A 14,700-nucleotide genomic window follows, 5' to 3' on the forward strand; every position below is an offset into this window, starting at 1 on the left:
AATTTGATAGTTTATGAAAAATGTACGGTTTATTAAATAGAAATTAGAAAGTAAATAAAAATGGACAAAAGTAACAAGAAGAAAAGGGGAATTCTTCTTTTAATTCCTTTCCTTTTTCTCTTTAGACATAAAATAGAAAAGTAGAAATTGTATTTTTACTAAGACTCTTTCAAAGAGGACAACCACACGACAAACCATTGAAGAAGGCCGACCAGCTTTTCTTTTTCCCTGTTTTTGCCTTCGTTTCCATTCCAATGAATTCTTGTGTGCTGATATCTGAAAATTGGGTAAAACAACATTATTAAGACTCGAATTATATTTTATTCTTTTCATTTAAAAATAAGAAATTAATTCTTTTATATTAGATTTTTAGTTTTTTTATACTGTTAAAAGTTAGCGTGGTGGATAGAACAACTAGACAATGACATGTAACATGTCACGTATACCTTATGATGATATACAATGACTGATTTTTAATAATAGAAATGAATGAATTTTATACAGAAAGACTACTTTGCTCTTTAATCTAATGTACATGAATTAAATTGCCTATTTTTTTAATAAATGGGTAAAATGCAATCTAATTCTTAGTACATGAACATTCATGATACTTTTACCATATAATTTATTATTTCATTGTAATTTTTTAAATATTCATACAAATTTGTGAACTAGTAGCGCTTCATCACACACTAAATAATAATAATAACAATCATGATATCACTAATAAAAATATAAATTTATTATTTTAATAATTTATATTCAAATTTTTATCATTTGTTGAGATTTAAAATATAATTTTATTACTACTAATTTAAAGTTATAAATTATAAAAGAAGTAAATTAAAAATTTATCATCCTGAATCTCCATTGGGCTCCGCCGCTGGCCTTCCCTCATTTCACTTCATAATGTGATTGGTATGTGATTGTAGAAAAAGAAAAATATTAGAAACGGAAATCGATTGCCTGGCAGCAGTCTCATTTTTACTTGTAGCTTTTAGCCTCTGTGTTTGAAAATAAAATTAATTTAGTCAAACCTAATTTTGATTAAAAAAATCATAGGAATACAGGTAATAATGAAGATGACAAGGAGCGTGAGCGCAATCAACTCTGTAATCCTTAGCAGATCAACTAACAATCTAAAACATTCTAAACCGAGTACTAGCTGGAACATTTGGAGTGAATTTATGGTCCTCATGGTAGCCATACAACATCCTTCTTCTACATATATATATATTCTGTCACCCTATATATCTGGAAAACGTGTGTTAGTTGTGCTTCTTTATTTGGACCACATCTGTTCTTCTGAAATTTTTCTTTTCTGCTCCATACATCTCTCTCTCTCTTTCTAACTTCCTATTTAACCCATTTCTTATTTGTTCTTCTTTCACTGTTGGGCAGCACATTCAGTCTACATATCTCCAGGCCTCATAAGATTAGGGCTGGTATTTTTCCAGAAAATATTCCAAGGTGAAGCAGTTTGTTGGTTTGCATTCATTAATCTCTGTTTCCGTTATATCCAAGTATGGTTTTATGATGTTAAACTGCAATATAGCTGACCCTTTTTCAAAATTGAAACCATTAATTAGGTGCAAATGGATCATGGTGAGAATCCGGTTTCAATAGAGTTGCAGGAACCTGCTGAACCAGTTCCACAGCTCCTCAAACTTATATCATCCAATGAAGTGGCTGGCTTTGATAGCATCATGGTGAGTTACATCCTTTGGTATATGCCATCTCTTACTTTGGTCTCTTTTGATGATTCAATGTTTGAAATTCATTGCTATGTTTGGGTAGCAGGAAGGTGAAACGCCTGTTTTCCCAAATCCAACCAATAGTTCTCAACCCAATGGTCATCAGAGGAAGCTTTCTATTTCAATCAGCATGCCTTCATCTCCTACAGGAGCTACCTCAGCAGGCACCAAGAATGTTTTATTTGTTCAGGACAATGCCAAAGGTTTCAAGAATGGAGTTCCGGAATCTTGTGTGGGTAGTAAGGCAAAGCCTAAAGGAGTCAAGTTTCTGTCTCAGCCAATGCCCAAAGGATCAGTGTTTGGGGAGGGAGCTAATATGAATCAAAATCCAAACGTCAAAAAGTTCAAGGACAAGAGGTTCGATTCATTCAAAACATGGTCTGGGAAACTTGAAAGGCAGCTAACCAATTTACGAGGAAGGCAGCAGGAAAGTGAATCAGAAGACGACTCTGTGAGACCTTCAGAGAATGAAGCCTTACCTGTGGACCGATACTTTGATGCACTTGAAGGACCAGAGTTGGAGACCCTAAGGGTATGTAATGTGCCCATCTTCCCCCAATCCTTTACTCCAAATTAAGAGATTTTAATAAACGACCTGTTTCCACTCTTGACAGGCTTCGGAGGAGATTGTGCTTCCAGATGACAAGACTTGGCCTTTCCTTCTTAGGTATCCAATCTCTTCATTTGGTATCTGTCTGGGAGTTAGCAGCCAAGCTATTATGTGGAAAACACTGGCCACTGCTACCTCTACAAAATTTCTTCACATCAGCCTCACTGTAAATCTCATCCTATGGTGGATATCTGTCGCTCTGGTAGCCATTGTTGCTTCCATCTACCTTACCAAAGTGATACTCTACTTCGAAGCTGTTCGTAGAGAGTATTACCATCCCATCCGAGTCAACTTCTTCTTTGCTCCTTGGATATCTCTTCTCTTCTTGGCTATTGGGGTGCCACCTTCAGTTGCTTCATCCCTGCCTGTAGCTTTATGGTATGTTCTTATGACGCCATTCCTCTGTCTGGAGCTTAAAATCTATGGGCAGTGGATGTCAGGTGGTCAACGAAGACTTTCCAAGGTGGCTAATCCTTCCAACCATCTCTCAGTTGTTGGGAACTTTGTGGGAGCACTATTGGGTGCATCCATGGGGCTTAAAGAAGGCCCTGTATTCTTCTTTGCAGTTGGATTGGCTCATTACACAGTCCTTTTTGTAACCCTTTACCAGAGACTTCCAACAAATGAAACACTCCCCAAAGAGCTCCATCCTGTATTCTTTCTGTTTGTTGCAGCACCAAGTGTTGCTTCAATGGCATGGGCCAACATCCAAGGCTCTTTCGATTATGGATCACGGATTGCCTACTTCATTGCCTTGTTCCTCTATTTCTCACTAGTAAGTTAGCCACTTTGTTGATCTAACTTCACTTATAAGTTGCACACATAGTAAAGCTAAAGTGTTGCACATTTGTACCATGTTTTGCAGGCAGTTCGGATTAACTTTTTCCGAGGATTCAAGTTAGTGCAGCACTACCCTAACTTACATATATATAGTTAAGTTGTTTTAGGCAGTCCTGATTCTAATTTCTCTTCTATTTACAGGTTCTCATTGGCTTGGTGGGCGTACACGTTCCCGATGACCGGTGCTGCGATCGCAACCATGAGATATTCAAGTGCGGTCACAAATGTAGTAACTCAAACTCTTTCTGTCATTCTATCTGTTGTTGCTACACTCACAGTAACAGCTCTGCTTGTGACCACTATACTGCATGCCTTTGTCCAACGAGACCTCTTCCCCAATGACATTGCCATTGCTATTAGCGACAGAAAACCAAAATCTCATAGGAGGTGGTTCAATCTTAATAGACATGGAAGCTCAGAGCATAATGCAGACATTGACACTTTCTTGAAATTTGCAAATGGCGACGCCAAAGACATAGAAGCTGCGCTGAAAATTTCCAGTGCAGAAACTAAATGAGTTTAGAAACTTCATGCATGTGCCACTGTGATCAGCCTTAGGTTCAACTTTCATCAGGTTCTTCCCTCTTAAGCAGTCAGACATGCGAGGAACGTCCAATTTGGAGTTTTGAAGGTTTCCAGTGACCATGTGTGTAGAGAGAAAAGAAGCTTTGTGGGAGTTTCAGCAGAGAGGGTGAAGGAAAGTGTTGAAAGTTTGATTAGTTGTAAATTGCAGAGTGTATGTGACAGATGTTGATGTAATAAGTTGTTGCGTTGAATAAAACTAAAGTTGTGTTTAAAAAATGCGAGAGTTTTCAATTTTAATTGGGAGTTGTAATTCAATCAAATTAGAGGAGCCATATTCCTATTTCCTACTAAGACACTAAAGAGGGCATGGAAAGTAACTGTTTTAAAATTTCTCACAGAGAATATTACCTTTTTCTTATTTATTTAATATTTTTTTGCCACAAAATTATAATACATTATTTAATTTTAAATATATTTTAAATGCCACTTAAATTTAAATTAATATTCTAATTTAATAATATGAAATATTTAAATTCTATTTTCAATTTAATCATATTATTAATTTATTTTATTTAAAATAAATAAATAAATAAAATTAAAATAAATAGATTAAATTACTTGTTTGCTACTAATAAACTAACTTTTTAAGTACTAAATATCACTAAAAAAATTAAAAACAATCAAATTTATATTTTATTTAATGGGGAAATTTTGAAATTTACCATCACATTTTTAATCTCTACAATTAAAATATATAAGTAATTAAAATAAAATATTGGTTGAGTGATAAATTTAAAGTTTTTTCAATGTAACTGGCATGAGTTTAAATTTCACCATATGCAAATTTTATTACTTTTTTAATTAAAAGGACAAAAACACCTTCAAATAATATAAAATTTTTTAAACAGGAAAGATCATTTTTGTAATTTTCAAATCGAGTTGGTGTCTGATTGACTTGTGACACCAACTCAATCAGGGATTTATTAATATTATAGATATATACATTTCATTGTTACTATTTCCATAATAAATAAAAGGCATAATGATAAATTTAGCCCTTAATGTTTGCATTTTTTTTGTCTATTTAATCATTATTCCATTTTTTAGCTAAATTTAGCTCTTAACCTTTCAAAAAAGAGTCAAATCATTTTTTTAATGAAAATACTGATTAAAACATTAATTTTTTAACGTTGTTGATGGAGCAACTCGCATGACAATTTATGTGCTTATCCTACTAACATAACACCATTTATCTTATATGTTATGTCAACAAATAAATCAAAAATCAAAAATCAAAAATCAAAAATCAAAAATCAAAAATCAAAAATCAAAAATCAAAAATCAAAAATCAAAAATCAAAAATCAAAAATAAAATTAAAAAATATAAAAATTTAATAAAAATTTTAAAAATTAACATGAAATACAAGTGGATTGTCATGCAAGTTGCTTTATTTAAAATTTTAATATTTTAGTTAGCATTCTAGTTGAAGGAAAAATTATTTTTGCTAGCATCCTCGTTGAAGGAAAAATTATTTTTGACTATTTTTTAAAAAATTAATAAATAAATTTAACTTTTTTTAATAGGTTGAGGATTAAATTTAACTAAAATAAATTTATTTTCAAAACATTAAGAGATAAATTTAAAATTATAACTAAAATAAATTCAAAATTTAAAAATTTAAATCCATATACCCAATACAAAACACAAGTTTAATGTTTAATGAAAAGAATGGAAATGCTTGTCAAAGTCAAATCATAAACGATACATGCGGAAAACCACGAGAGGCAAATTGAAATTGGAAATCCTATGGAGGGTTCAACTTTAATCCCAACCCAGAACAAGACCAACGTTATGATGACACTTGAACAAAAAAGTGACGAATGATACCAGGGGTTCCGACACCACGTTGTATAACAACAATAATAAATTGTCTTCTTTGTTTTAATAATAATAATTTGCCTAATTTCCATCCATTTTTTTGAAAAGAACAAATTTTAATGGGTATTTATATATATGAAATTTTAATTTAATTTAATTTTAATATATTATTAATATAATTATTTATATAATATTATTTTATGATTATATATTCTATAAATAAATAATTATATTTATTACATATAAAAATATATTAATGTATTTATTTCATTAAATTTATATAATTAAATTAAAATTAAAATTAAAATTTTAAATATATATTTAAATCACAATAAAAAAAATATATATCTACATTAAATTAAAATTTATATGTATAATTTCACATTAAAAAAAACAGTTTGAATAAAATAGGTGCATAGTGTTTGTCGATACAAACTAAGCACACTTCATTCTGCAGCGTCCTCTTTTAAAAGTCATTGTTTTAGCGGCGATTGCTCCAACCTTCAATTTTATCAGCGAAACCCCATCGCCTTCCTCTCCCCTGAAACCCTTTCTATCTCTCATTTTAGCAATGGCTCAAGTGGTGGCCACTAGATCCATCCATGCTAACTTCTTCAGCAAGGCCTCCGGATCCCTTCAGGACCCAGTGGAGAAGCTTAAGCCTGCGTCCTTCGCTTCCAAAGTACTCTTACCTGACCACAGGAAGAGCAACGCCGTCGTGCTTACTAGGAACTCTAGGATTACTGCTAAGAGAGCCGCACGTGCCGAGCCTGAACTTATTCCCGTTTCACCTGAGGATGTACCTAAGGTTTGGCCCACTCCCGACCTCTCTGATCTTCCGCTTTGATTATGAATTTGGTTGCTGCCATCTCATGCTAAAAGAAAAAATATAAAAAAAACGCATTAGATCTTTGTTAACTTTTTCGATTTTTCTAGCGGCTAAGAAAGCAATAGGCGTGGTATTATATAAGTGGAGTGATCTTATTATCATGGAGCATGCTGATTGTTTTTTTTTTAATAAGAATGGAGTGTGTCAAGTTGAATAAGGTCATGTTTGTATTTTCGAAAATGCATTATCCTATTAGTGAAACTTGCACAATCCATAAATGGAAATGGTGGTTTTTTTTTCTCTAAAATGAGGAAACTTCCTGGTCACTTTGGACTATAAATGAGAAATATTTAGGACTCGAGTCAAAATTTCCGCTGAGATCTTTTTACAAGCCAGTCTTTGGTGCACTGTCGGTTGATTTTGTGCTAAAGAAATTATCCAGAGAATAATAAGTAACATGGGGCATAACTTTCACCTGTTTGCCCTTGCCGTTGAAAGAAAAGGAACCTTGAAGTGTATAACAACTTAAGTGTTTGGTTAAAATGATGAAGTTCCAGTTACACGGTGTATTTCACTTGAAATTTCTGCTTTACACTGGTATAGGATGGTGGCATTGCCGTTGAATGACATAGTCACTATGCTTTGAATTGCCATTATATCTATGCTCAAATAACTTATCATGGACAGTTGAAGAGAGAAAATCACCAGAAATCATTGCTTGTAACTTTTCTTACTTTTTTTCTTCAGAGGGAGGAGCAATATGAGCAGTTAAGGGGGATTCAGCAAGTAGGTGATGGATCAGTGGGTATGTGGTCCAAGCCTACTGTTAGGCGTAAAACAAAGATTGTTTGTACTATTGGTCCTTCAACAAACACAAGGGAAATGATATGGAAATTGGCTGAGGCTGGAATGAATGTTGCTCGCTTGAATATGTCTCATGGAGACCATGCATCTCATCAGAAAGTTATTGATTTAGTCAAGGAATATAATGCACAATCCAAAGACAACACTATCGCAATCATGCTTGACACCAAGGCAAGTTCCCTCAACTTCATTTGCCTTTTTACAGTGTAAAAGCAGTTATGCCAGGTTGCTTGAGCCAACAGTTTGGTGTTGTCAGACTTAGACATCAGTGATACCTTTCTTTGTCAAAATTATTGTCAGAATTTTGTCATCTTAGACAATGTTCTTAACAAAAACCTATATGAACATGCCAATTGTTTCTTGGATTTTGGATACAGGTTCTGTTATGGTCATCATGACACTCTATTTTGGAGTAAGACTGCCAAGTATGTACAAGTGACAGTATGTTAGTATATGGTTTGGGTACTTATTAGAGTCTGCAATACAAATATAAGTCTACATGTGTGTGTGCATATGGTTTTTGTCTTTATTCGTTTGTTTTACTTGTGAGGTTATGAGCCATTAAAATTGTTGGACGTAGTGTTGTAGGCAACAATTATATAACTGGATATTATGTGATTTTCGTCTGATAGTTCTATTAGTTCAGTTTCTGTAAACCTTCATTTATTATGTTCTTATGTTATTTTGGCTCTGTTTGTTAGGGTCCTGAAGTTAGGAGCGGTGACTTGCCTCAACCAATCACATTAACAACTGGGCAGGAATTTACTTTTACAATTAAGAGAGGAGTTGGGACACCTGATTGTGTCAGTGTCAACTATGATGATTTTGTTAACGATGTAGAAGTGGGTGACATGCTTCTTGTTGACGGTATGCTGTCTTGAAACTTCAAGAGATTGTGAAAGTATTCAGGTTTTGTTAACTTTTGATGTTTTATATGCTTGTTAATAACAATACCTCCCTTCTCCCCCGCCCCCTTTTTTTCCCTGACACCAGCAGCAAGCATGCATGCGCAAACTCACTTTGCCTTCAGTCTGAAAAGATGATATGCTTTTAGTATTATGATTCAATTATCAAGAGTCTTAAGACTGCAAATATGTAGCATTAGCTGAAGAAAGAATTTAATGATCTAGAAATGAATTAAAAAGGGTCTTACTTCTTCTGCCATGTTCTTAATTTGCTAGTTGGGGTGTGCTGATGCTGTTGTTGGGTCGGGAGTGTCTTTTGCCATTTCTAAGTGACAAATGAAATCTTTAGCATTCTAGAGAAATTATGTTGATTCTGTTGACGTAGGGTTTGATAAAACATTGAAATTTTCATTGTATTGGAAATGAAAATTTTCAGCATTTAATTTTCTGAATGTGTTTGATAACCCTATAAAATTTTTGCTTGATACAAAAATTTTCTACATTAAAGTGTTCATTTAGTAAGTAGATAACTACTTATTACTTAATGCTGAAAATGTTAAGTTGATTTTATTTTTAAAAAACGTATATATGAAATAAAAATATTTTTATTTTATTAAAAAATGAAATATTCAATTTAATATATTTAACTTTTATCCAAAACTATTCAAAATAATATAAAACATTAAATTAATAAAATTGAATTTATGAAATAAATAATTTTGGAAATAAAGATATACCATTATCTAACAATTTGTACTTAATTTTTACTAATACACCAAAGAGATTTCCTATAAAAATTCAAAATTTATAAAATTCAGTACTTAATTTTTTTTATCGAATAACACCTTGAGCTGGTCCAGAGTAAAAGTATCTATAACCATCTTTGCATTTCCAGACTAATGTGTATCCTTTCATTATCAAGCAAGAGTTTGGTCTGCTAAGTAGTCTGAGCTAGATTATGAAAACAAAACACTAGAAAAATCTCAGCACACTTCTTTTGTTGATTATATGCTCCTCTGACTTTTGATTCACAATGTAGGTGGTATGATGTCATTGGTAGTGAAGTTGAAGACAGAAGATTCAGTGAAGTGTGAAGTAGTTGATGGTGGTGAGCTTAAATCTAGGCGGCATTTAAATGTCCGAGGAAAAAGTGCTACACTGCCTTCTATTACAGGTTGGTCCTTGAATTTTCATTGTTGAATTTTCAATTACTTTGTAGCTTTTCCACTTCCTCTCCTCTTTCTCCTTTTTTCTCCCACTCTCCTCAATACATGGTTGAGAAATCTTGAGGAGCAACAGATTATTTATTTCTGATGGTTTACTGCAGAAAAGGACTGGGATGACATAAAATTTGGTGTAGACAATAAAGTCGACTTTTATGCTGTTTCTTTTGTTAAAGATGCAGAAGTGGTTCATGAGTTGAAGAATTATCTGCAGAGTAACTTTTTTTAGCTTATAGTTTTTTTTTAATAAAATAATAACTGTGGACTTGTCCCATGCCTTAAATTCTAATATTGTTGTCTTTCTCCTTCGTTTTTGGCAGGTTGCGATGCAGATATTCATGTTATTGTTAAAATTGAAAGTGCAGATTCTATTCCAAATTTGCATTCAATTATAACAGCATCTGATGGGGTGATCACATTAACTATTTCATGCATTCAGCTTTGTCTTTGCTTCTGAAAAAATATTGTAAAAATTTTGGGAAAATTGTTGCTAAAATATTATGAGACTTTTCATTCAACCATTAAGTACCATCTAGGAAAGTTAGCCGTTACTTCTATTTACTATTCTCTCTACTGTAACAGGGAGGGTGATGAAAGTGTGAGTTATAATGTGATATGAAAGTAACTAGTTATTGCCAGTTCAGCCATATATGTTATATGTAAAAGGTAATCCTTTTTCTTCTATTTTAGGCAATGGTTGCAAGAGGAGATCTTGGTGCAGAGCTGCCAATTGAGGAGGTTCCTCTTTTGCAGGTTGGTTTAGTTCTTAATTGAATGGTAAAAAGATAAACCATCAAAAATACTTGTAAAGAACTGAAATTTTATTTATTTAGCCATTCAGAACTTCGTTTAAAATGTAGGAAGAGATCATTAGAACATGTCGAAGCATGGGGAAAGCTGTTATTGTGGCAACCAATATGCTGGAAAGCATGATTGTTCACCCAACACCAACCAGAGCAGAGGTATCTGACATTGCCATTGCTGTTCGTGAGGGTGCTGATTCTGTCATGCTTTCTGGAGAAACGGCTCACGGAAAGTAAGTTATTGAGTTTTTAAATGGGATTTGAGAATTTTATTTTTACTTATTCCTCTTCATACCTTTTTCTTTTCTGGAAAGTGAACCCTTGTTAAATTTTCTATCAAAAGTAGGTAAGAATTTCATTTTTATGCTAATAATAATGATCTTTATTGGGGTAATTGTTTACGTACAGATTTCCCTAGAGGTAATCTGGAAGGTCTTGTGAAGATTCCTGGGTCCTAGTTGGTGAATTTAAAAGAATATGGGCATGACTTGTACTTAAAATCAACTTACCAAATATTTTTGGGACAAAATTAGAATGTCATATCTGCTGCTATGCTTTATCTTTTGCTCTTGAGTGCGTAACTATTTGCATATTGTGCAAATTACTCTACCTAAGTGCAGTTCAGTAAATAGAATTTATTTTCTTGCAGGTTTCCATTGAAAGCTGTTAAAGTGATGCATACAGTTGCTCTACGAACTGAGGCAACCATATCTGGCGGTGAAATGCCACCTAATCTTGGTCAAGCTTTTAAGGTCATTTGACATGTTACATGCATTTTCATGTCTCCATAAGTTTTATGCCTTTTTTTTTTTGTTTCTTGGTTAACAATCTTAATGCTGCATTTTTCTTTGTTAACTATCAATACTTACTGCAGTTACTTCTCTGTAGAACCATATGAGTGAGATGTTTGCATGTCATGCTACTATGATGTCAAATACTCTTGGAATCTCAACTGTTGTCTTCACTAGAACTGGTTTCATGGCTATATTACTTAGCCATTATCGTCCTTCTGGCACTATTTTTGCCTTCACAAATGAGTGAGTTTGACCTGTCCCCGAATCTCAAATTTGTTACAGTATAATTGCTGTTTTTAATCTAAGTTATAGCCTCCTCCATTTTGTTTCTCTCTTTTTCTTCTTTTTGTTCAAAGAGGTCTGATAACATCTTTCAACTTATAAGTGCAACATTTAGCCGGTAGGAGTATGATCTTGAGAGTTTGACTGACAATAACTTTTATTGGTCATGCAGGAAAAGGATTCAACAGAGATTAGCTTTGTATCAAGGAGTATGTCCCATATATATGGAGTTCTCGGATGATGCTGAAGAAACCTTTAAAACTGCTTTAGCTTTGTTGCAGGTAAGGTCTTACCAGAGAGAATTTATTATGAAGGTTCCTTTTTTTTTTGGTGAAATATGAAGGTTCCTTTTAATTGGCTGGTAATTATAGATTTAGTTGTGCATGCATTCGATCAAAATTATTCTTTGGACCAAGGTTAGAGGGTTTGTTTATAGGTATGCAGCTGAATTAATCAAAATTCAAAACCTTTATATGTATTATTTTGATACTAGGGTGCCTTGATGCTTGCTCAAAACTCTAACCCTGGTTGGATTAATTTTTGAGCAGGGGTAAATATTCACCTTCAATAGAGGTTTATGCCCATTTGTTGTAATTGGTATTTTTCTTGCTTTTCAGTTTCCACACTAGCGATTTGCCATGAAAACCAAATTTGAAATGCTTAAAGGGTGTTCCTAATAGTTGATGACCTTTTTACTTTAAGAGGCATGACTATGGACTGTATGTATAATTATCGTCTGTTAGTTCAATGAGTCCTAAAATTCAGTAAAATTTGGAGTTTGGCTCATTTGATTATACTGTACACTGGTCCTGTTTGCTGCTATTTTTATTCTATTTCTTGCAAAAAGACCAAGTTTTGATATCGCTTCCTAGAACTAGTGTGTGTGCTTAATTCACAATGAATTCAATGTTTGGTGTACAGAAGCAAGGAATGGTGAAGGAAGGAGAAGAGGTAGCTCTTGTTCAGAGTGGGAGACAGCCGATCTGGCGATTCCAGTCCACACACAATATTCAGGTACGCAAAGTGTAGCAGTTGAAGAAAGACAAAGAGGAGCCCATTTGACCCAGTTTTATACTTCTTCCCGAGAGTTTCTGAGAAGAGTATTCAGGTTAGGTTTGGGATACTCCCTCACGTCATGTTAGTCATAGGATCTATGGCTGTATGTCTCCTATTATTTTGGTTTGCTTGAGATATATTGATATATGCAACTACTAGTTATTGTTTTCTTTTCTTTTTAAAAGTTTCCCCACAAACAAGATATTTTAGAGGATCCTAATTTTGTATCCAAAGATTGTCGGAGCATGACAATTGATATATTGAGCTTGTGTTACTTGTAAAAAGAACGTAATTGTCTATGTCAGTTGGAGTGAACAGATTGGTTTTAAGTCGAACTGATTTTGTATTAGGTGAAATCGAGTTATTCTAATTTGAGTCAAATCGAGCTCATATAGTTAAATTAGATTCAAATATGGGTGGATTAGATCGGATTTTTGGGTTTGGAATCACTTTTCGCATGATAAAAGAGGAAGCTGTATAACATGATAGGCTTAGCCTCATTTCGATCCCTTTTGGGCGGTTATATAGCTTGCAAGTTGTAGATTATATAACGTTTTAGGAGGCCATCGCTAACCTGGTCCTGGGAATTGTTCTATGGCATAATGAATAGTTATTTTAATTATTCATTCATTTAATTTTTTTTGTCCTTTTTTAACATAACTCGTGGCATCAGGTCGTCCAAAATGGATAGAATGAAAAAAAAAAATGTTTGTTAATTTTATTTATTTGACATACGTGGATTGGATTATGCCAGTAATCAATTAATTTTTTAAAATTTTAAAAATTAAAAATTATTAAAAATATAAAAAATATCTTTTAATTTTTAAAAAATTAATTTTATTTTTGCATACATATTAGCAAAATTAACAAAGAGGTGAAAAATAATTAAAGGATTGAAATGAACTTTTTATTTTATTTTATAAAGTTGGAAGGTAAAAAATATTATTATAATTGGAATCTTAACTTGATTTTAAATTTTCTCGAATCGAGTTAAGTGAGATGAAATTCAAATTCAATCAAATCAAATTTGATATATTTGTACGAGTTAACTTAAAAAAAAATTATTTTGAGTCATTATAATCATTATCACCTACTGTAATCAAATTTGTCTACTATAATCAAATTAGTTATTAACTTTCATCCCCTCATAATTTATTTATTATTTTTTTATGTATGGATTAGTTTATTTACTCGTTTAGTTGCTTCAATTATCTTCTGATTCTTCTCATTATGTATTTTAAATTAAAAAATTATTAAATATAAAATATGTGATTTTTTAATAAAAATTATCTTAAAAATAAAATGTGAAATTGATAACAATATAAACTTTTAACACGAATATTTTATGACATCATCAATAATATAAATAGTACAAAATTATTACTATTTAGGTTTAAGATTTTTTTGGATAATTTTTAATTTTTGATTTGGGGTAAAATGTGAGAAGTAAAAGTTGAGCATTGTATAAGAAAAGACCTATTTCCTAAATTATTTATGGAAATGGGCCACTAAAAAAATTATTTACTGGAATTATCCAAAAACAGTAAAATGCTCCAACATGGACGCATTTTCAAGGGAAAACACAGAAAAGCGCTCTGACGGGGATGCACTTTTGCTCGTGCTCCAAGCTAAATTTTCAAAAGAGGTCATTTTTTAAAAATATTAAAGATCTGTTTTGCAAGTTTTATTTTCACATTAATTGGTGACACCAAAAAATAAAAAAAAAAGGTGTTTCCACTTTGGGTCTTTATAAAGACTTATTCCCGTAAATTTTCAAAAAATTGGTCTATTTTTGTAATATTTTTAAAAAATGACCTCTTTTGAAAATATAGTTTAGAGTGCAGGCAAAAGTGTGTCCACATTAGCGTGCTTTTGCTGACACAGGGTAAAGCGTGTCTCCGTTAGCGTACTTTTTTGCGTTTTCCATTGAAAACACGTCCACGTCGGAGTGTTTTACTATTTTCAGACCATTCCAATAAATAATTTTTTAGTGGCCCATTTCTATAAATAATTTAAGAAATGAGCCTTTTTTTGTACAATGTCTGTAAAAGTTTAGGTGAAAAATAAAAAGTTTTGAGGTTGAGAGTAAAATTTTTGGGGGAAATATTCAAAAAAAAAAATAGGGAGGGGGGAGGTGGAAATGGGTTTGGGGTAGAAGGGGAGTGGGATGGGAGGATAGTAAAAGTTTTGGGGGGAAAGTGGGGGAAGTAAAAGTTTTGGGGGAAAATAAAGAGGTTTGGGAGTTTAGGGTAAAAATGTAAAATATTATAGCTTGGTATTTGATTTATTCGAATTTGAAAACCAAACTCGATTCGAACTCGAAATTTAAAAAAAAA

The 14,700-nt window shown here is 32.6% G+C and overlaps 2 protein-coding genes across 5 annotated transcripts; both read left to right on the forward strand.

Moving 5' to 3' along the window:
* Positions 1–885: 885 nt before the first annotated feature.
* Positions 886–4,005, forward strand: LOC107945852 (S-type anion channel SLAH2). 4 transcript variants are annotated; one of them, XM_041074753.1, is made up of 7 exons: positions 1,108–1,199; positions 1,402–1,470; positions 1,590–1,709; positions 1,801–2,286; positions 2,369–3,139; positions 3,230–3,261; positions 3,346–4,005. In XM_041074753.1, exons 3-7 carry the CDS (start codon positions 1,596–1,598, stop codon positions 3,719–3,721), a joined length of 1,779 nt encoding a protein of 592 aa, XP_040930687.1. In that variant the 5' UTR covers positions 1,108–1,199; positions 1,402–1,470; positions 1,590–1,595; the 3' UTR covers positions 3,722–4,005. The 4 variants fall into 4 exon arrangements, with proteins under 4 accessions (XP_016735496.2, XP_040930687.1, XP_016735487.2 ...); XM_016879998.2 differs by having other exon boundaries at positions 1,138–1,199; positions 1,798–2,286; XM_016880007.2 differs by having other exon boundaries at positions 886–1,470.
* Positions 4,006–5,979: 1,974 nt separating this feature from the next.
* On the forward strand, positions 5,980–12,699 carry LOC107945865 (plastidial pyruvate kinase 2). The gene is made up of 12 exons (XM_016880020.2): positions 5,980–6,416; positions 7,185–7,472; positions 8,003–8,168; positions 9,246–9,380; positions 9,534–9,644; positions 9,750–9,838; positions 10,120–10,182; positions 10,290–10,465; positions 10,882–10,984; positions 11,121–11,269; positions 11,481–11,589; positions 12,230–12,699. Exons 1-12 carry the CDS (start codon positions 6,180–6,182, stop codon positions 12,335–12,337), a joined length of 1,734 nt encoding a protein of 577 aa, XP_016735509.2. The 5' UTR covers positions 5,980–6,179; the 3' UTR covers positions 12,338–12,699.
* Positions 12,700–14,700: the final 2,001 nt, after the last annotated feature.

Source organism: Gossypium hirsutum, chromosome A08, assembly GCF_007990345.1.
Source record: "Gossypium hirsutum isolate 1008001.06 chromosome A08, Gossypium_hirsutum_v2.1, whole genome shotgun sequence".
Taxonomy (NCBI): domain Eukaryota; kingdom Viridiplantae; phylum Streptophyta; class Magnoliopsida; order Malvales; family Malvaceae; genus Gossypium; species Gossypium hirsutum.